At 36.5% G+C, this 21626-nt stretch overlaps 1 protein-coding gene across 1 annotated transcript in view; it reads right to left on the minus strand.

The window, feature by feature from the left end:
* Positions 1 to 21626, minus strand: part of NHLRC2 (NHL repeat containing 2) — a 54868-nt gene that overhangs the window by 22012 nt on the left and 11230 nt on the right. Inside the window, exons 3-5 of the mRNA XM_014867815.3 lie at positions 13609 to 14064; positions 11288 to 11409; positions 2406 to 2535 (exon numbers count right to left, since the gene is read on the minus strand). Coding sequence (XP_014723301.3) covers positions 2406 to 2535; positions 11288 to 11409; positions 13609 to 14064 — 708 coding nt within the window. The remainder of the gene's footprint in view (positions 1 to 2405; positions 2536 to 11287; positions 11410 to 13608; positions 14065 to 21626) is intronic.

The following is a 21626-nucleotide window of genomic DNA, read 5'->3' on the forward strand; positions in this document are numbered from 1 at the left end:
AACCAGAAAAAAATTTCTCCAGTAGATAATCAGAGAGGTCATTTAGAAGTTAATAACTGAAACCACCAGGAAATCCCTATAGTAAAAACAGTAACCAGTCCCATACGGCCGTATTTTGATGAAATACATAATATGAAACACATACAACACACATATAAATATAAATGTATATGATATGTTTGTGTCGATATATTTTTTAATGAATGATGTCATGCCAAAATGCAGTTTAGTAAAAACAACTCTAAGTAGAACAATATTCTAGGATTCTATTTCCTCATACTCTGACAAAATACATTAATCCAGGGTTAGATTCTAGAGTAATTTAAAGCAGTGGTTCTTAATATTTTTGAGTAACAGACCACTGTCAAACTCTGGTGAGAATCTGACCAACTCCTCCAAATGTTAAACAGAATTTCTGGGAAGTTTAAGTACCTCATAAAGCCTAACCATGAATGCCTTGGGTCTATAAGCCAAGGTTAAGAACTCTTGGACTAGAGTAGTCATCATGATTGTAGGTCCTTCATACAGTGCTTGAAAAACATTTTCTTGTAGCCAACATTTTGAAAGGGGTTACTTATGTGCATTCAAGATTACTCCTCTTGCCAAGTAGTGAGAGTGAAGTTATCTTAAGCTGTAAGTTAAATGCAGACCCGTATGCTTCTAATGATCTGTTGAACTAAGGTAGGACTCACTTCCTTTATGGTAAACAGTTTAATCAAGAAACAAGTCTCAGACAGCACATCACTCCAGTAGGAAGCTGAGGGAGTACTTGTCAAGACAGCCAAGGTTTTCCTTGGAAAGCAATTTGGGCACATTCTCAGAGATAAACCACCAGAAATCACACACCGTAAAGTATGATTAAAAAAATATTAGCCTAGAAAAATAATGAAGTACTCCTCTACTCCTTGGCCATCCAAATCCAACTTAGTAAAGCATCTAGAAAAGTACATCCTGTTTTTAAGCAATGTAAATTCTGATATATGTGACAGATTGAACTACTGGTAATTGAATTCTTAATTCCTCTGTAGTCATATTATACATCCACACCCTCGCCATGGCCTCACTGTAGGTAAAGTGCAGATCCCATGCCTCTGCCCCATGCCTCTGAGCTTAGTTACAGCACTTGCTTTAATAACAGCAAGTAAACAGATATGACATGAGCAAAGGCTTAAAACGTGGGTAACTGAGCTCACGCTCTTGTGTTCCTGCCTCTTGCCAAAAGAACATGCCTCAGACAACTACTGGTCCAAGGAGGATGAGAAACAAATGGAGTAGATCCAACCCAAGAAACAGCTTGGAACCCAGCCCAGGCTCAGCCTTGATCAGCTGAACCCCAACCCTGTATGTGAGTGAGAAATAAAGTTTTGGGATGGTTTCTTATGAAGCATTATTATAAGTGGCAATTACTGACAGATACAGTATATACAGGCTGTAAGTTGCAAATGTAAATATCAATAACTGAACTGCTATATCCACTATCAGCTATGAATCACTGGGGGCTTACATACTAAGGCCAGAAATTTTTGTTTTCCTTGAGGGAGGGTAACAGCATACCAAAGTAACAAATCTCAATCACTTTGAGTATTTGAACTGATGGATGTGTTTCAGATTATTTTTCCATCTACAAGATTTACGTTCAAATAGCTCAGTGGCATACCAAAGGCAGAGAGGCAAGAGTGACAAGTCCTGGTGGGGATGAGTATTTTTAACCCTGAAATTATTTACAATTGCTGGAACCTGGTGATAGAAGAAGGCTGAGTTTTAGTTGGTTTTACTACTGTTTTTAGATTCTCCACATGGAATAAATCCCCTTGCACCTGGGACGCACTGCTTCCCTACCTCCCATCCTCTTGCCCCTGTGAGCCACAACAACAAGTCATAATTACTAGCACACAGAATGCCAAAACCAGAATTCTCAAAAATAACTCACACAAAATATCTAAGTTAAATACATTAAGTATAGGTAATACTAGTAGTTCATTTGGTTATTTTATGACATTAAAAGCTTTATAAAAAAAGTTAATGACAGTGGAAAAGATCAAGGTCACTGAATTGTAACTAAATTGGCATAAAGAAAATAATCTCAAACATAAAGCCATTCAGCTAAGCTGGTGCTTATACACTCTATAAATATATTAAGACCATACATACCATTTAGTCCCAAATTCCATTTTCAAAGTACTATACTAACTTTCTTTATTCATGAATCTGGTTTTAGACATATAGATAACCATCTCAGCATCACTGTGGGCCAACGAAAAACACGAGTACTAAAATTCCTGGATTGTCTTTTTAGTATGAAATAACTTGCAATAGAATTAATCCAATAGAATGTCCCAAGAATATTTTTAAAATCTTTTTATTAAGCAAAGTTCACTTATATTTAATATTAAAACTTTACATACCTGATGTTCCAAAAACCACATCCCAAGGGGAACTAATGGGCTGCTGTTCTCCTTCAGCTCCACCTTCTTTATCTGTACCTTGAATTCCAATGCCAGCTACAGTGCTCACCATCTCAGCTTCCAGGTCAATCTACAGAAATTAATACGTTTTATGCAATGCATGTTACTTTTACTTTTTCTTTTGGCATATGAAGATTTCCAATAGAACACATAGAGAGCATTTGCAGACAAATACTCTTTTTTCTTTTCTTTTTTTTAAAAAAAGGCTAATCAAGTATAGTGTCACCTTATTATTCAAATGCACAAACTCAGTGCTTTTCATTTCCCCACCTGTCCATTCCCCTACTTTCCTCCTACCCTACTCCCTCATCATGCCTTTATCAAAACTGGTGTTGATCTCACTTTAACTACAAAATAATTTAAAAGAAAGTGAAATTTGGAAATTAAAAGTGCAATCTAGAAAAATGTATGTTTCTTAAAATTAAATGTATATATTCTAATTATGCTCAGCTAGTAACTGACACATATAGAACTTAATATGTGATTTTGATTATTTTAGAGAAAACTGAGGCCTAGATCATTAAGTAACTTTCCCAAGATTCCAGAGCTAGTAAGCTGAGGACCTGGGATTTCAACCAGGCAGTTCTAGCTCTAGACCATACTGCCTCTACTTCATACCCTGAAAAACTAATGCACTCTACTGCAAACCAGATGCTCCGGTTTCATCTCCTGAGATCCTCTCCCAACATTTTACCATGAAAACTTTCAAACATACAGAAAAGCTGAAAGAATTTTGCAGCAAACATCCATACGCCCACCACCTACTATTAACATTTCACTTACTCGCTTTATCACATATCTTCTCCAGCTACCAATCCCTCAATCCATTTATATTTTTTGACACATCTGAAAGTAAACTGTATACATCAGTACACTGTCCCTAAATATCTCAGCATGCTTATCATTAACTAGAGTTCCTTTTTTAAGGCGAAACTTATAATGAAATGCACAAACCTTAAGCATATCATGTGATGAACTGTAACAAACGCATAAACCTGTGGAGCCCCAACTTACAAAAAGATATAGAATGTCACCTTCATCTCAGCAAGTTCCCTCAAGCCTCTTTCCAGTCGTTCCTGCCCCCAGAGGCAAACAGTATTAAGTTTTTTTCCATCACAGAATAGTTTTCTCTCTTCCAGGACTTCAGACAAATGGAATCAAAGACTGGATTCTTGTGTGAGGCTTCTTATCTTCATGTTTCTGAGATTTATGCATGTATTGGTAGCTTGTTCCTTTTTATTGCCAAGCAGTATCCCATCATAGGAATATAGCATGGTTTATTTATATATTTCCCTACTAATGGACACCTCGGATGTTTCTAGTTTAAGTAGAGTTGCTATGAATATTTTTGCAGCGGCCATTTGGTAGATAAGTCTTCACTTCTCTTGGGTAAATTCACAGAACTATACTGCTGTTATAGGGCAGGGATACGATTAGTCTGATAACACTGCCTGCAAGTTGTCCATAGTAGTCCATCATTTGATATCTCCATCAACAATGTATGTGAGCTCAAACTGCTCCACATCCTTGCCAACCTATAGTGTCAGTCTTTTCACTTTTAACATTACAGTGGATGTATAGTGGAGTTTCACTGTGGTTTTAATTTACATTTCCTTTTTAACTCATGATGTTGATTACTTTTTCATGTGCTGTGGTCATTCTTTTTTTGTGTGTGTGAGGAAGACTGGCCCTGAGCTAACATCTTGTACCAATCTATATACTGTTGTGGGACATTGCCACAGCATTTCTTGATGAGCAGTATGTAGGTCTGCACCCAGGATCCAAATCTGTGACCTCTGGGCCACTGAAGCAGAGCATGCAAACTTAATCACTACACCACTGGGCTAGCCTTGCTGTGGTCATTATTATATCTGCTTTTGAAAAATGTCTGTTCAAATTGTTGGCCCATTTTTCATTGGGCTGTCTTCTCATTTTTAAGTTGTAGGAACCTTTATATTTCATGAATACTAGTCCCTCAATAGATTACATTTCGTGAATTTTTGTGACTATTTTCTGACAATCTGTGGCTTGTCTTTTCATTTTCTTAATAGCAAATTTTAACGAGAAGTTTTAAATTGTGATAAATTCAAATCTATTATCTTTTCCTTTTATGATTATCGTTTCTATGTTCTGTCTTGAGAAACCTTTGCCCACCTGCAAGTCACAAAGCTATTCTCCTGTTTCCTGCTAAAAGCTCTATGGTTTTTGTGTTTCCATGTAGGTCTCTGATGCATGTTGAATTGGTGTTTATATAAAGTGTGTGAGGTAGGAGTCGTGTTTCTTTTCTTTCTCATGTGGATATCTGGTTGTTCAAGCACAATTTGCTGAAATGACTTTCCTTTCTCCCTTGATTGTTTTGATGCTCTTTTGAAAATCAAATAACTGTACAGGTATGAGATTATTTCTAGGCTATTCTTTGATATCTGTCCTTATGAAAGTATCTGTCTTGATTAGCACAGCATTATAGTAAGTCTTGAAATCAGGCAGTATAAGTCTTTTAACTGTGCTTTTTCAAGATTGTTTTAGATATAATAAGACTTTGTTTTGCCTTTTCACGTAAGTTTTGGAACTGCTTGTCAATATCTACCAAAAAAGCCTGATGGAGTTTTGATTGAGATTGCATTGAATCTACAGATCAATTTGGAGATCTACGGCTTAATACTGAGCCTTCCAATCCAGTATTGGATTAATTTTTCTCAGCAATGTTTTGTAGTCTGAAGTATACAGTTCTCGTATTATTTTGTTAAATTTATTCTAAGTATTTTATGTTTTTTTGCTATTATAAATAGAATTTTAAAATTCCAACTTCCAATTGACTGTCACTAGTATATAAAAATACAGCTGATCTTTTATATCGACTTTGTATTCTGCAACCTTCGTAAATTCAATTAGTTCCAGTAGCTTTTTCATAGACTTAGAATTTTCTACATATGTGACAAGTCACTGGCAAATAAAGACAGTTCTTCTTCCTTTTCAGCCTGTATGCCTTTCTTGCCTTATTACAATGGCTAGTACTTCCAGTACAATATTTAATAGATGGGGTGAGAGTGGGAATCCTTGCTTGGTTCCCAGTCTTGGAGGGAAAGAATTCGATATTTTGCCGCCGAAGTGAAGCACACGAACTTAACCACTACACCACTGGGCCGGCCACTGCCCCTCCTTGCATTATTTTTAATAGCTACTCTATAATCTCCTAAAACTGTAAAGAATATTCATCCACGTAACCTTATCTATATTTTTACTGAAACCAATATGCCTAAATACAATAGGCAGCTTAGGGATGGGCCCTTGAAACAGATCTTGATTTAAGAAATGTATCACAGAAACTCATAAGATAATTGAAGAATTCCTCCTGCAAAAAGCCCCAGGACCAGGTGATTAGATAGAGGAGTTTTAATAAATGTTCAAAAACCATTAATTCCTACATTAGATAAATTTTTCCAAAAAAAAGAGAAAAAGAATGAAAATTAAGTAGCTCATCTGATGAGGTTATTGTGACCTTGATCGCAAAATCAGGGGAAAACAGTATAAGAAAATATAGAGGGGCCAGCCCAGTGGCACTGCGGTTGTGTGCACACGTTTGGCTTTGGCGGCCTGGGGTTCGCCGGTTTGGATCCCAGGTGTGGACATGGCACCACTTGGCTCACCATGCTGTGGTAGGTGTCCCACATATAAAGTAGAGGAAGATGGGCATAGATGTTAGGTCAGGGCTAATCTTCCCCAAAAAAAACAAAAAAGAAAGAAAATATAGAGCCATTTAATTTATAAACATGAATTTTATGAATTTTAAAATATTAAATCTAATTCTGGATAATCAAATCCAATTGGACTGCTTAAAAAATTCAAGATTAGATAAGGTTTATCCAAAGGAATAAAAAGGTGGTTAAACATTAAAAAAATCTATTAAGGGGCCGGCCTGGTGGCATAGTGGTTAAGTTCACAAGCTCTGCTTCAGTGGCCCAAGGCTTGCGGGTTGAGATCCCAGGTGTGGACCTACACACTGTTTGTCAAGCCATGCCAGGGTGGCGTCCTACATACAAATTAAAGGAAGACTGGCATAGATGTTAGCTCAGGTCTTCCTCACAAAAAAAAAAAGAAAAAAATCTACTGATATAACTCATCACATCAACACACTAAGGGCAAAAAATTATATAATTATTTCCATAAATGTAGAACACACATTTAATAAAATTATATAATAAAATAATTCTTAGCAGCTAGGAATGAAAGGAAAGTTTCTTAACTTCATAACTACTTTATTTCCCAAAGCTATAGAAAATATTAAACTTTCAGAAAAAATTTACATGCATTCCCTTTAAGATCTGAGTATGACAAGATAGCCACTATCACTGTTAAAAGCAATGGAGGTTGTGGCCAGCAATATAATAAAAGGAAAGAAAAAGTGTAAAAATAAAAAGATCAAACTGTTATTTGTTTTTGTGGACAACATAATTATTTATATGAGAAACAAACAGAAGTTTTTGTAGAAATGGATAAGGTGGTCCTAAAACTCATATGGAATTGCAAGGGACCCAGAAGAGCCAAAACAAGGCAGCTTAGGGATGGGCCCTTGCTATCCCTAAGAAAAAGAAGAGAGTGAGAGAACTCATAATTCCTGATTTCAAAACTTATTAAAAGTTTCAGCAATCAAAACGGTGTGGTAATGGCCTAAGGAAAGACACACAGATCAATGGAATAAACTTGAAAGTCCAGAAATAAACCCACGCATGTATGATCAACAGATTTTCTACAAGGTTGCCAAGATTATTCAATGGAGAAAGAGTCTTCAATAAATAGTTGTTCTGAAGTAACTGGATATCCACATGTGAAAGAATAAAGTTAGACTCCTACCTCACACCATATACAAAAATCAACTCAAAATGGATCAAAGACAACTGAGAGAGCCATAATCATAAAATGCTTAGAGGAAAACATAGGAGTAAATCTTTGTGACCTTGGATTTGCCAATGGAGTCTTACACGTGACACCAAAAGCATAAGCAATGAAAGAAAAAAATAAATTGGGAATCATCAAATTTAAAACTTTTATGAATGAAAAGACATGATTAAGAAAGTGAAAAGACAACTCACAGAATGTGAGAAAGCATTTGAAAATCATATACCTGATAAGGGACCCAGCATATATATAGAACTCTTATAGCTCAATAATAAAAAATATGAAGAACCCAATTAAAAAATTGGCAAAGAATCTGAATAGACATTTCTCAAAGGAAGATACACAAGTGGTCAATAAACATAGAAAAAGATGTTTGACATCATTACTCATTAGAGAAATGCACATCAAAACTACAGTGAGAGGCCACCTCACACATAGTAGGATGACTAGAATTAAAAAAATGGAAAATAAGTAATGGTGAAGATATGCAGAAAGTGGAACGCAGAAATATGTGGGTGGAAATGTAAAATGGTACAATCACTGTTCAAAACAGTTTAGCAGTTTTTCTAAATGTTAAACATAAAATATAAAACACATGACAACAATTTCAGTACTTAGGTTATGTATGCAAGAGAAAAGAAAATGTATATACACACACAACTTACATGTGAATTACTCACAATAGCCCAAAATTAGAAAAACCCTAATGTTCATCAACTGCTAAGTGGTTAGACAAAATGTAGTATATCCAGTGGAACACCATCCAGCAATATGAAGTAATAAACTATGATATGCTACATCATAGGTAAACCTCAAAACACTGCGCAGAATGAAAGAACCCAGACACAAGAGACCATATACAGAATGATTCTATTTATATGAGTTCAAAAGAGGCAAATTTATGGAGACACAAAGTAGATTAGGACTGGGGGAGGAAGGGGTATTAACTGTAATTGGTCACAAGGGTTCTTACTAAGGGAATGAAAATTTTCCAAAAACAGTTTATGGTTACGGTTGCATAACAGGTTAGATTTACCAAAAATTCTTGTATACTTGAAATGGGTGAACTTTATGCCACGTAAAATATATCACAATAAAGTTGTTAAAAAACACCTACAAAAGAAGTCAAAAGGTATAAACTTCCAGTTATAAAATAAGTAAGTCATGAGGATATAATGTATAACATGGTGACTGTAGTTATTAATACTGTATTGCATATTTGAAAGCTGCTAAGAGAGTAGATCTTAAAAGTCTTCATCATAAGTCAAAAAAGTTTTCTGGTAACTATGTACGGTGACAGATGTTAACGAGACATTGTGGTGAACATTTTGCAATATATACAAATATCAAATCATTATAATGTTGTACATCAATTATACCTCAATTTTAAAAAAAAGCATGCACATGAAACACTACACGTTACAAGGTCATAAACAAATAAAATAATACAAATTAAACATATCAAAATGGCTGTGTACAGGTGTGTTTATGTAAGGGGAATTGTAGGGGAATGGGGTGTGAAGAAAAATTTATAAAAAATAAATTCTAAACGAGACAGGTCTGCATGAAACAGTGATGTTTGTGAGCTATGACGTTTGTGAGAGTATGACTAACTCTCTGCAAATAAGGTTTTAAACAAAAGTAAGGGGCCGGCCTGGTGGTGCAGCAGTTAAGTGCGCACGTTCCGCTACTCAGCGGCCTGGGGTTTGCCGCTTCGGGTCCCGGGTGCGGACATGACATGGATTGGCAAAAGCCATGCTGTGGTAGGCGTCCCAAGTATAAAGTAGAGGAAGATGGGCATGGATGTTAGCTCAGGGCCAGTCTTCCTGAGCAAAAAGAGGAGGATTGGCAGTAGTAAGCTCAGGGCTAATCTTCCTCAAAAAAAAGAAAAAAAGAAAAAAACAAAAAACAAAAGTAAAACAATAAATATTTTTATACTTTTAAAAGAAGAGGAAGAAATAATTTCACTTCACTTCCTATTTTTGCAGACACTAAGTCACACAATATAAAAATAACTCCAGGTAACCTAAATTTGCTGTGATTATGCTACTTAAAAAGTATCTGAAAAACAGTCAATACTCCAAAACCTGTTAAGTTCAGTTCTAAAGCAAGAGAAATAATGTACAATTAAAAAAAGACAAGTACTTCCTGAATGTTGTAGGTTAAATATCTTACTACTTTAATTCCATTAGATGTCTAGGACACTATGATGAATTATAGAGGCATACAACCCCAAAAAGATGCTGATAAACAAACAGTGACCTTTAAGGATTTAGTGACAGAAAACCACTTTTTCCCAAAGTATATACCATGAAATCATCAGTCCTATGAAAGTTCTGCCTAAAATGGTTCCCGGGTCAAGTAACTTTAGAAATACTGCACACATATCCCTCGACTGATGTATTCACAATCCATTAGTATATTAAAGTCTCCAAAAAGAAAGTCTCTAACACTTTCAAAAAATAAATCTGCTTTAATTTATAAATTCACAAAATCCTTTCTTCATGTAACACCTTTTTGTGTTAAGAAGAATATTCTCTTTAGAAAATGCTTCATTAGACAGATGTCATTTGTCCATAAATTCATTTAACAGATATCTATTGAACATCTACTGTGGGCCAGGCCCTGTTCTAGGCGCTTAGGATTTCAGCAGCAAAGAAAACACATTTCGTGCCCTAATGGAGACTTACATTACAGTGGATGTTGTCATATGTTCTATACATGTTTCTCCTATTATGTTTATATTAGGTGATGATATTGTCAGATAAATTGGCATACAGAGAGAAACAGCGAGAAAAGCAAGGAAGTATCAGAAACAGTATGTTTAAGCAGAAGGACGTTAGATGAACTTAGTTACTTATTTTCCAAATAGATGGCAACTTAAAGACCAATGGATTATAGTGAAAATATTCACCAATAAAGAATGTTTAAAACAACTAGGTACTTCTATAATGGAATACTATGCAGTCATATCATTCAAGTGACTAACAGGGAAAAAATAAGCTAAAAAAAGATTGTAGAGGCTTATGTATACACAGTATGATTCCATTTGTTTTAAAAATGATTCTCTAGGGGCTAGCTGGGTGGCACAGCGGTTAAGTTCACACATTTCGCTTCGGCAGCCTGGGTTTCGCCTGTTTGGGTCCCGGGAGTGGGCCTACATACTGCTTGTCAAGCTGTGCTGTGGCAGGTGTCCCACATATAGAGTAGAGGATGATGGGCACAGATGTTAGCTTAGAGCCAATCTTCCTCAGCAAAAAGGGAGGATTGGCAGATGCTGGCTCAGGGCTAATCTTCCCTACCGCAAAAAAAAAAAAAAAAGATTCTCTAGAGGCAGTCTTTTTAATATAAATTTATTTGTATATGAGAAGAAAATTTCTGAAATGGCACAAATTTTAACAATGACTGGTTATCTGGGGAACTGGAATAGATAGATGATCAGGGGACGTTTTTACCTTTATGTATTAATCCATTTTTTAAAACAATAAGATCACACATTACTTTTATAATGAGATAAAACAAATTTTAAGACTAACTGACTGATAACTTTCAGGCAAAGCATAAGAGCTGAAGGAACGCAGGCATGATATGATTTTTTTCTAGGTTTGAGAAAACTTAACTGAAAAGGACAAAGCATCACTTTGCAAATAGTGGTTAGGAAAACAACTCAAAATGAGGAGCTTTCGGGAATTAGGACTATGACCTTGAAATAAAGGATAAAAAAAAAGGACTTGAGTGGGTTTGTCCTCTGTGACGAAAAACAAGATACCAGGGATAAAACTAAAGCGAGTACCTCTGAAAAAATCTGAGTAAGAATGCTCTGAGGTATTTAAGTATCACCCTCTCACTTCAATATTTAAGGCGGCAAGTAATTATCAGTTTTTCTGATTAGAATTGCTAAAGCCTTATTTAAAATGGAAAATTACCTTTCTGATAAGGTGATTTTCAGTATCTGCTACATAGATGATATTATTCATTATGGCCACACCCTGTGGTGAATTGAAAGTTGACTCTGAAAATGTTCCATCTTTTCTTCCAGGGTTGGGTCCTAAAAGACAAGATAATCATGACAAATTTTCCACTTAAAAAGTTCTCTCAAAGTAAAACCAAAAAGATAAAACTTGTGTTTATAGCTGGGATTTTATTATAAATAGCATGATACTTCTACCTAAAAACTAAAATGTTTCCCAAGAAATCTGTTTTTCTGAAGAGTGAGTTCTGCAAATGACAGGGCTTACTGGACAATGCTCACCAGTGCACGTAAGTACAGTAGTATATATCAGAAGAACACACTTTTAAAAGCGTCTTAATTACCTATTATCTAGACTAGAAAGAATTAAAAAATAATTTTAATCTTTTAGCATACAGATGAATGATTTTTAACAATTTTGGAAGATCTACAATACAATTTGATAATACAATGAAAATTATGAACTCCTCACTAAGAAAAATACACATGCCCATAAAACATCACAAACAATTTCTAGGGGGTCTTAGATCCCAAGGACCATTCAAGCATTTCTTAATAGTCCATAAACCCCAGGTTAAGAATCCTTCATATTTACCACGTCACTTGGCCACAAAGTTCTATCTCATGCACACTTTAAGAGAGACAAAGAGTGATTCTGTTCTAATGGCCTACTTCTCAGCTTCTGGACTACATGTAGAGTTTCAAGGGTGGAGAGCACACAGAATAATAAAATATAATTGTTATTTCTGTGACAAGAGGACAAGCAATTCAAGCCTCTAAGCCAGCATTCCCAAACTACGCTTCAAAGAACTCCACTGTCCCAGCTGTAAGAGAGGCGGTATGATGCAGCAGCTAAGGACATGCACTCAAGGCCCAGCAGACTTGGTTTAAACCCCAGCTGACGATGGGGGCAAGTTCTCTGTGTCTCCTTTTCTCTTCTGTAAAATGGAACTAATAACATACCTAACTCATAGCATTGTGAGACGAAATAAACTAATACAGGTAAAGTGCTTAGAATAATGCCAGGCACATGCATAAGTGCTTACTATTATTAATATTATTATTGTTGGTGAGAGTTCCCTGGGTAAAAAAAAAGGGAGGATACTGTGGTCACTTCAGATCAGAAAATACTGTGCACTATAATGCCCTCTTGGATATTCCTGAGGCACATTAGCAGAGTAAAAGATCTAAGCAGTACAGTGACACCACCACCAACAGAGATCTGTTAAACTACACCTAACCAGTATTTCCTGAGTGTATCTGACAAAAGAATTGCTTTTAAAAAATTGTAAAGTAACTATTATCACAAGATAACAGTATTCCTAGAAACATGTTTGGGAAAGGTAGCTTCTGTGGGTTTATTTAAAAAACATAAAATATACACATACTCTAACAAAAACAACAACATAAAAAATTCAAGAGCTAAGGGAATAGTATCTTGGCATACTAAGAAGCACCAGGGCTTAGTGTATGATTAATTTATTTGCATTAGAAACGTAGATATCCCTACTTTATGTACTAACGCTGTATGTATTACTAAAGCAGAAATGCAAAGAGCTGACTGACTTCTCTCTTTGACTAATATGTTGTTAGACGTCAATTCAGCCTGGATTAATAAGAATGTACTTAACAGACTTTATTAATTATGTAGGTGTCAGTAAGAGCCCTTTTTAAATCTAAGACCAGGGAGATAGGGAACAAAATGATCTATGCTTGTGTGATACTTGTATTTTTGCTATACCCAAAGGGAATGGATCCAGAGTATGCTTAAGTTCTTACAGAAGAAGAGAGACGTAAAATTACGTACAAATCCTAGGTTATTTATTTTATAATCTAAGTCTCAAGTTCCTAGGGTACTGTCCTGATCTTCAAAAAGATATGGGTATATTCTGATGGAAAGTGAAATACTCCATTTAAGCCTGAAATCCAAAATGCATACAATAATTTCATAAGATACAATAAGTGTGGTAGTTTTTTTTAAAAAACAAGAAGGGATATACAAATAAATTAAAAAATTATAACTTAAAAGATTTCCTCCTTTTGATCTGAATGGAGCTTTTTGAGTATTCTTGTTTGGTTTTTGAGAGAGTGAGAAGAGATTAATTCAGATCTCATATATGAATTAACAAAATAATTTCATGATGAAGTTAAACGTCAATGTATATTGCCCTTCTATAATTCATTCTTAATTATAAATTTCAATTTTAATATATTACCTTGAGCTACTTTTTTTTACTGTAAAAGACATTTTACATCATAATTAGAAGCAAACTTTACCTCCAATGCTGTACTGAATTTGTCCATTCTTCCAGACAACCAAAATTCTATGATGTCCAGTGTCTGCTATCACCAATCTATTAGTAACACGGTCTACTGTTACTTTGCCAGGAAATAGCAATGGTGAAGGCGGCAAAGAATCTTTATAGAGTTTTATTCCAATTTTATTATCTTTGATCTGTCCCCTGTCTTTGTAATACTTTAAAGCTATTGAAGTATATAAAAATAATTTATCTTTGTGTCCCTCTCCAATCAAAGAGAACAACATGTTTCCACGGGGTCCCAGTATGACGAGAGTTGGCCAGCAGGAAACTTCCAGCTCTTGCCAAAGGCTGGCATCAGCATCATTAACCACAGGGTGGGTGATGTTGTATCGAAGAACAGCACTCTTAATGCTATCCAGGACTTTTTCATTTGGAAACTTAGCTGAGTGAACACCAACAATCAGAAGGCCATCTAAATGGAAAACATTATAAGTTAAACATTATGAAGGATTAAAGTTTGAATATCACCATCCATGGATTAGGTTTTGGGTCATTAATAAATATAAACAGTCCAGAGAGAAAAAAGAAAAAAGGTGGAACTAAATTAGTATCAACTTAAAACACATGTATAAGAAATTAACATTTAAATCTCATGACAATCTTAGTTACTACATAAAAACACAGATGATCAAAATCATGTGGCTATTCCAGAATTAAAACTCTTTACGGCCTTTATCTAGACACAGCTTTAAAACATACACTCTTGGGGCCAGCCCTGTGGCCTAGTCGTTAAGTGGAGTACACTCTGCCTCAGGGGCCCGGGTACGCTTCCTGGGTACAGACCTACACCACTCGTCAGTGGCCATGCTGTGGCGTCATCCCACGTACAAAATAAGAGAAAACTGGCACAGCTGTTAGCTCAGGGCGAATCTTCCTCAGGAAAAAAACAACAACACTATTTTCTTATGAAGATGTTGAAATTTTGTAACGTTTTTCTCCACCTCGTGTAAAACCCTTTGAAATTCACTAGCCTCCTAAATTTTTATGACCTACCTACATACAGATAACAGAATGAATACAAGCAATATGTTCCATAATATAAGGTCTTTGACTTATTTAAAATTCTTATTATATAGTTCTTAGAAAAAACCTCATTGTAGACAGTAGAACTGCTGAAAACTAAAAACTAAAAACATATTTCCTTTACTTAATCAATATGGTATGTCAAGAAGAAGGTAAAAAAAAAAAAAAAGTAAGAAGTGTTTGGCTTAGATTCAGAGAGAAAACTCAATATTGACCACCACAGTAGCAGAGATAATAACAGCTCTGTAAATTAGAATCTCCCAACACACCCATCAAAAACTATATAAACCAGCATAAAGAAGAAATAAAACGACGCAAAGTGGAAGGTGTAATTCGCTGACAGCCCATCCCTCCACTACAACTATTAACTCCGAAACAAAACACACGCATGCACACACACACACACACACCTGAGGACTGAGAAAAGCAAACAAAACCAGGTAGACTGTTGGGGTGGCGGCAAAACTTGGAAAAGCAAACCACATGAAGGTGTCTCCAGTTTTACTTTCCCTTTCTCGGCTTTGCACTGAGGATTGGCCTGTTTTGGAGCAACACAGGCAGCTGAAACTCCAGTAGAAACCCCACTACCTTTCTGGCCCAAGGAACCAGGGAAAGTGGAGAGTGTGGCGGACACCCTGAGGGGACGAGAGCTGGAGGAGGCGATTCCTCATTTTGAGTAGGAACACGTGCAAGTCTTCGCTTAACTCCTAACCTGCGCATGTGGGAGACAGTCCCAAAAAAGTAGAGCAAATGCTTGGAGAACTGAGAATTGAACTACTGGGTTGATGGAAGGAGAGACAGAGACACGGAAGACGAGACAGAACTTAGGGTTTGAACTGAAAGGGTTGAATGCCTACTAAAACAATCAATATCCTCCTATTATTCAATATACTCTAGAGGACTATAATAAAACTCAGAGTCTACATATCATAACATTCCACTGTCCAGGATACAATCCAAAATTGCCTAACACTCAAAGAACAAGGTAATGTGACCTATTACAAAGGAAAAACAACTGACAGATACGAACACCAAAACGAGGCAGATATTTGAATTAGTGAACAGACTTAAAACAGCTATGATAACTATGCTCCACAGGGTAAACAAAAACACCCTTGAAATAAGTAAAAAAGATAGGAAATATAAACAGAAAAGTAGAAACTATAAACAGAAACAGAAACAAAAATAGAACTAAATGAAAATTTTAGCACTTAAAAATACCATATTTGAAATAAATTCACTCATAAGGTCAATGGCAAAAAGGAGATGTCAGAAAAAAGTGTCAATGAACCTAAAGATAGTTCAACAGAAATTATCCAATCTGAAGAACATTAACAAAGAAGATTGGAAAAAATAAAAACGGACAGAATCACAGGGACAGTTTCAAAAGATCTAATATACGTGTAATTGGAATTCCAGAAGGAGAGGGTAAAGAGATCAGGGCAGAAAAAAATATCTGAATAATGTCAAAACTTTCAACATTTGGTTAAACGTATAAATTTATAGAATTCAAGAAGGTTAGTACACTCCAAATAGGATAAATTAAAAGAAAACCATGTCTAGCTAGACACATCATAAACTGCTGAAAACCAAAGATAAAACCAAAAAGCCCCACACACATCCTGAAAGCAGCTACAGAAAAGACAGTGACTGGCGGCTGCTTGAGGACTGGGGGAAGGGCGGGCCGCGGAGTGGGAAGGACTATGCACTTGAAACGTGCAGTTTACTGTATGCCAATTACGCCACAATAGAGTTCCTCAAAAAAACAGCAAGGGCTCTGGACTCAGACTCCCTGTATTCAAGTTCTGGCTGTACCACTTGCTGAGTTACCTTGGGCAAGTTACTTACCCTCTCTGTGCATCAGTTTTCTTATTTGTAAAATGGGGAAAATAATAATAACTGCCTCATATGTCAGTTTTAAGGATTAAAAGAGATAATGTATATAAGGCATTTAGCATAGTACCTAGTATACTGTAAAAGCTCAAAATATGTTCCCTCATTATTTTTTTGTTTATAAGTACAACGATAACCAATAAAAGAAAAATATAACCTTATCTAAATATGAAAAGAAATTAGTAAAATACAACAGCAAAGAAAGCACATCATGTTGAGAAACACAAATAAAACCTAATACACATAATAACACAATATTAATACATAATAACCATAAATAAATGTTAACGGGCTTAACTCATCTATTAGAAGAAAAAGATAGGGATACATTCTATATATTAGAGAAACATCTAAAACAAAGTGAATCAAAAGAGCTAAAAATAAAGGGATGGACAAAGGTGAACCACAGAAATGAAGGCAATCCTATTCAAGGGTTGTGATCCTGATGAGAAGGTAGATTTCAAGCCCTGAAGCATTAAATATGACAAAGGAAGAAACATCTTAATGCAAAAACATTCAAAACATTCACGACAAAGATACAAATATCCACGTACCAAGTAATAAAGGAAGCAGCTTAATAAAGCAGACACACACCACTCTGAGTACGAGCCAGACCCAGCAGACAGATAACAAGATACAGAAGGCCTAATTAATGTAAAATGAAGTTGATCTTATCGACACATATCAAACTATACTCTGATAATAAAGAGTCTCCTTCCTCTCAAGTGTACATGGAACACTTATAAACATGGACCACAAAGAAAGCATTATAAAGATTACACTCTAACCTCAATACAATAAAACCAGAAACTGGCAACGAAAAATACCTTTTGTTTAGGGAAAACTTACACTGTTCCTGTGTGTTTCTCCTTTACTCTCACACGACCACCACACTCACAATACTTCTGACACGAGATGTGTGGGTTTTTTCTCCACACTAAGCCACTATCTATGACACCAGCCTCGTATGGTACAATTCAACCCTGACGCTAACTGGAGTTAGCACAGACCCAGAGGTGAAGGGCTCAGTCCCACGAACCTGCCCCGCCGCCTCACGCACTAACCACAAGCAGCAGGTCCCCAGCTTACCCACAGCTTCTGTCCCACTTGGCTACAGATCAGAGGTTCCCATGACCCTTCCCTTGGATTCAATTATCTGCTAGAAGGGCTCACAGAACTCAGGGAAACACAGGTTCACAGTTTATTATGAACATGCAGACGGAAGAGACAAGGTGGCCAGGTAGGTGGGAAGGAGGGGCGCCGAGCTTCCGTGCCTTCTCCCAGCCCCTCCACGCATGCACCAGCTCGGAAGCTCTCTGAACGTCAGCGCTCTGGGCTTTTTATGGAGTCTTCATCACATAGGCATGACTAATTATTAACTCCATTCCCACCCCTCTCCCCTCTCTGGAGAACGGGGAATAAGGCTGAAAATTCCAAGCTTCTAATCATGGCTTGGTCTTTCTGGTGACCAGCGCCCCCATCCAGGAGCTCACCAAGGGTCATCTCAGAACAAAAGACACTGCCATCACCCAGGAAATTCCAGGAGATTTTGGAACGCTGTCAGGAATTAGGGGCAAAGACCAAATATTAGAACAAAAGACACTCCTAGTGCCCTTACCACTTAGGAAATTATAAGGGTTTTAGGGGGTCTGTGCCAGGAACCCAGGGCAGAGAATAATATATATATTTTCTATTGTCTCACAACCTTCCATTTAGAAATTTTAAAACCCTCTATCAACTTGAGTGATAAGTGAAACAAAAGTCAAAATTACAGAACTTCTAAAAAATACTACTATATATCACAATTGGATATATTTAATGTATTGACAGAAGAAAATTCATAGCCTTCAATTCATAGCCTTAAACATTTATATCAATACAAATTAAAACAGATGAATAAATTCCCACTAAAAAAATCTAGGAAAAGAACAAAATAAATCAAGAGAAAGCACAAGGAAGGAAATAAAGATAAAACCAGGAATTAATCGATACAAAATAGAAAAACAAAATTCAACATCCATTCCCAATAAAGAAAATAGGAATTGATAGATATTTTCTTTCAATAGGAGAGTAAACCTTATTCACATTTATTAATGCAACTGGTATATCTAATCTCAATTCTCTCATATTATCCTATATTGTACTTACTGGCTACATTAGACTGATTGTGCTTCTTTATTTGGTGTGTCCCTTTTCCTTTTTTAAAAATTTCTTTTGGGTTTTAGAAAGGTTTGTATTTTTGTTCCAGCGGTAATCCTTGTATTAATACGTTTTATACTATTATGAAAGTATTAATCCCCATTTTTCATAACCTTTTACTATCTAGTCTATCATTCTTAAATGGGATCCTTTAACTCCCACCTAGGTCTATACAATCATCAATAGTCTTGTACTTCTCCTTGCTCTCTCCCTTTTCTTTCCATCTTCCTTTAGTTGCATTCTTTCTACTTTTGTCAGAATATATAATTTTATACTATTCTTCTACCCATGGGTGATGGATTTGTATCTTGTCAATTCAGCTAAGTTGGAATTGTTTTCCAGTATTCTATTCCCTCCCTAGTGCTGGGGTATCTTGGACCACAAGAGATATTTTGAGAGAGAAGTGGAAGGTGTACAAGAAAGCAGCAGCCACATTCTGTTTTGCTTGGAAGACTGGTACAGGGCACCAGGCATTACTGCACAGTTCACATACTTCATAGCTTATCTGCTGGCTCATGCTGCTGGCCGTGGGATAGCCAACTGGGCCCCACAGATGCACCAGCTCCTGCCAGATCTCCTCCCTCAGCTTCTTCAACTCCTGGGCCAGGTGAGTGGTTAGCTCCAAGACAAAGGACACCAACTTCCTCCGCTGGTCCCCTCATTACTTATGTTGGAAATTTACGTGGGTTCCAGCTCATGTCTGCAGGCTGTAGTCCATCCTTGCTCTCCCCTACTTCACAGCCATCTTTCCTTTTCAGCTGCCTGACCAGCTGACTCCAAGTTGAGGTACTAGACATAGAAGCAACATTCACATGTACACTAGTTAATCAGCTCCCACAATTACATAATGCCAAGTGCCTATCATAAACCCTTTATTATTTCTCATTACTCTTAGTGGTTCTGCTTCTCTAATCAAACCCTGACTTACAACCAAAACTCCACATCCTCGTTTTGGTCTTAGCTCTACAAAGACCTGTATGAAATCTTCATCCTTCCATTTGGCCGGTTCCTTAGTCACCCCTGGTTACAAGCAGCTCTCCCTCAAGTAGAGTCACCGGAAAGTAGATTCAGATGTGCACAGTATTCTCCGAGTTCTTGGACATTCAAAACTGTTTTTCTATAACCCTTACTGATTCTTGACAGACAGCTGGTTGGATACACTAGCCTTGATTTGTACTCTCTCCACTTCAGATTCCTGAAAATGTTGCTCTTGCTTTTTTTGGGATTTGCGAAAAGTCTGTCCAGTCTAATTTACATGCTTCTGAAAGTCATCTTTTCTCCTGGAGGCCCTGAGGATTTTTTTTCAACATCTTGAAAGTGTACTAGCTTGACTACCATACTCCTTGGGCTGTTCTGGCTGTTTTCCCTGGTATCTGGTAGGCCCTTTCAAAACAAAGATGTGAGGTTTCTTTTATTTCTAGAATATTTTCTTGGATTCTAATTTTAGATATTCTAGTCAATTGTTTTGATTTTCTTCTTCAGAGTCTCCAAGTAGTCTTATGTTGGACTTCTGCATGTCTTCCAATTCAGTCATTTTCTAACTCTTTTTACTTCTTTCTTTAGCTTATTTTCATTTTCTGTTTGTTTTTCTTCCCCTGCTTTACTTCAATGCTCCTTATTACATTTTTATATGAACTTATTGTCCCTTGGGTACTTTGTAATTTAGCCTTCATTGCTAATTCTGACCTTTCTCTTCTATATCTTTTCTGAGTTCAGTCAACACTTATTTCTTCCTTTTTTGTGTCCATTTCTGTTCTTAGTTTTTGAATTTCTGATTCAAACTGATTTTCACTATTCCTAATGGCTGTCTGAGGATATGTAATTCCATATGGAGAATCGTTACTGTTTTTGTCAACATTGTGATTGAGAATTTTCATCAGCATTTCAACTGGGAATGCTTTTTACAGTTTCATACAGATATGATCTGCTTTCTAATATTCCTTTTCATTTTGTGGACAGGGCTACTAGTTTGAGCGACCTCTTCTGATAGTTCCCTCTTTCTGGGCAGTTTCATTTTGGATAGCATTGTTGGAAGGAGGGGTTGATGTGTATTTTTTCTTTTGTTTCTGCAGGATCCCTAACTTTTCCCTCTTATTTTGTTCTTTCCCTTCAGTAGACTCTCTCCAAGGGAAACCACACCTCTATATCTCCGATTCCTTCCCAGAAGCAATGCTTCTCTGAGGTTTCCGTTTCTAGTCCCGCACTCTTTCAAGAGCTGGTGCTAGGAAACCAGTGTTCAGTATTTTACACTTAGTGTTGGGCTTTCTCTTTCTGTAGGTAAGGAGGTTACTCGGTTTGTGCTCTGCAAGTCCTCTGAACCACTCTAGTTTTTTTCATGGAGTCTCTTACACCTCCCCGTTCCTCTTCTCAGCACCTGTGGGCTTGAGGCAGCAGTACCTTTAACAGCATTCAGTTTATTTCTCAACTTACAGGTAATTCGAAGGCCATGATGTTCTCTATCTCCTAGTATTGCTGAATGCAGGATCAAGTGTGGTTTTGTTTACTCTCCCTGTTGTTTTTATATTTGGCAGGAAAGAGAAGACAAGTGGGAGACTCAAAATCAGGTGGCTACCATTCTTCTCCAAACTAGGAAGTAGCAGAGATAGATTCTCGTTTTTACCATCCGGTTTACCGAGCTAAAATTTACTTAAAGTAAACTTTGTCCTTTGATACTGTTAATTAAATAAATATAACTGAGTCCTAAGACCAGCCTCTTACTTAATGGATAAAACTAGAAGAATTTCCAATAAGATAAGGAATGAGGCAAAGATGCCCACTGTCTCTACTACTATTTAACAATGGATTGGGAGGGGGTATTTACCAACAAAATTAGACAAGAGAAATCAGTCACAGACATAA

Source organism: Equus asinus, chromosome 2 (genome assembly GCF_041296235.1).
Source record: "Equus asinus isolate D_3611 breed Donkey chromosome 2, EquAss-T2T_v2, whole genome shotgun sequence".
NCBI lineage: Eukaryota > Metazoa > Chordata > Mammalia > Perissodactyla > Equidae > Equus > Equus asinus.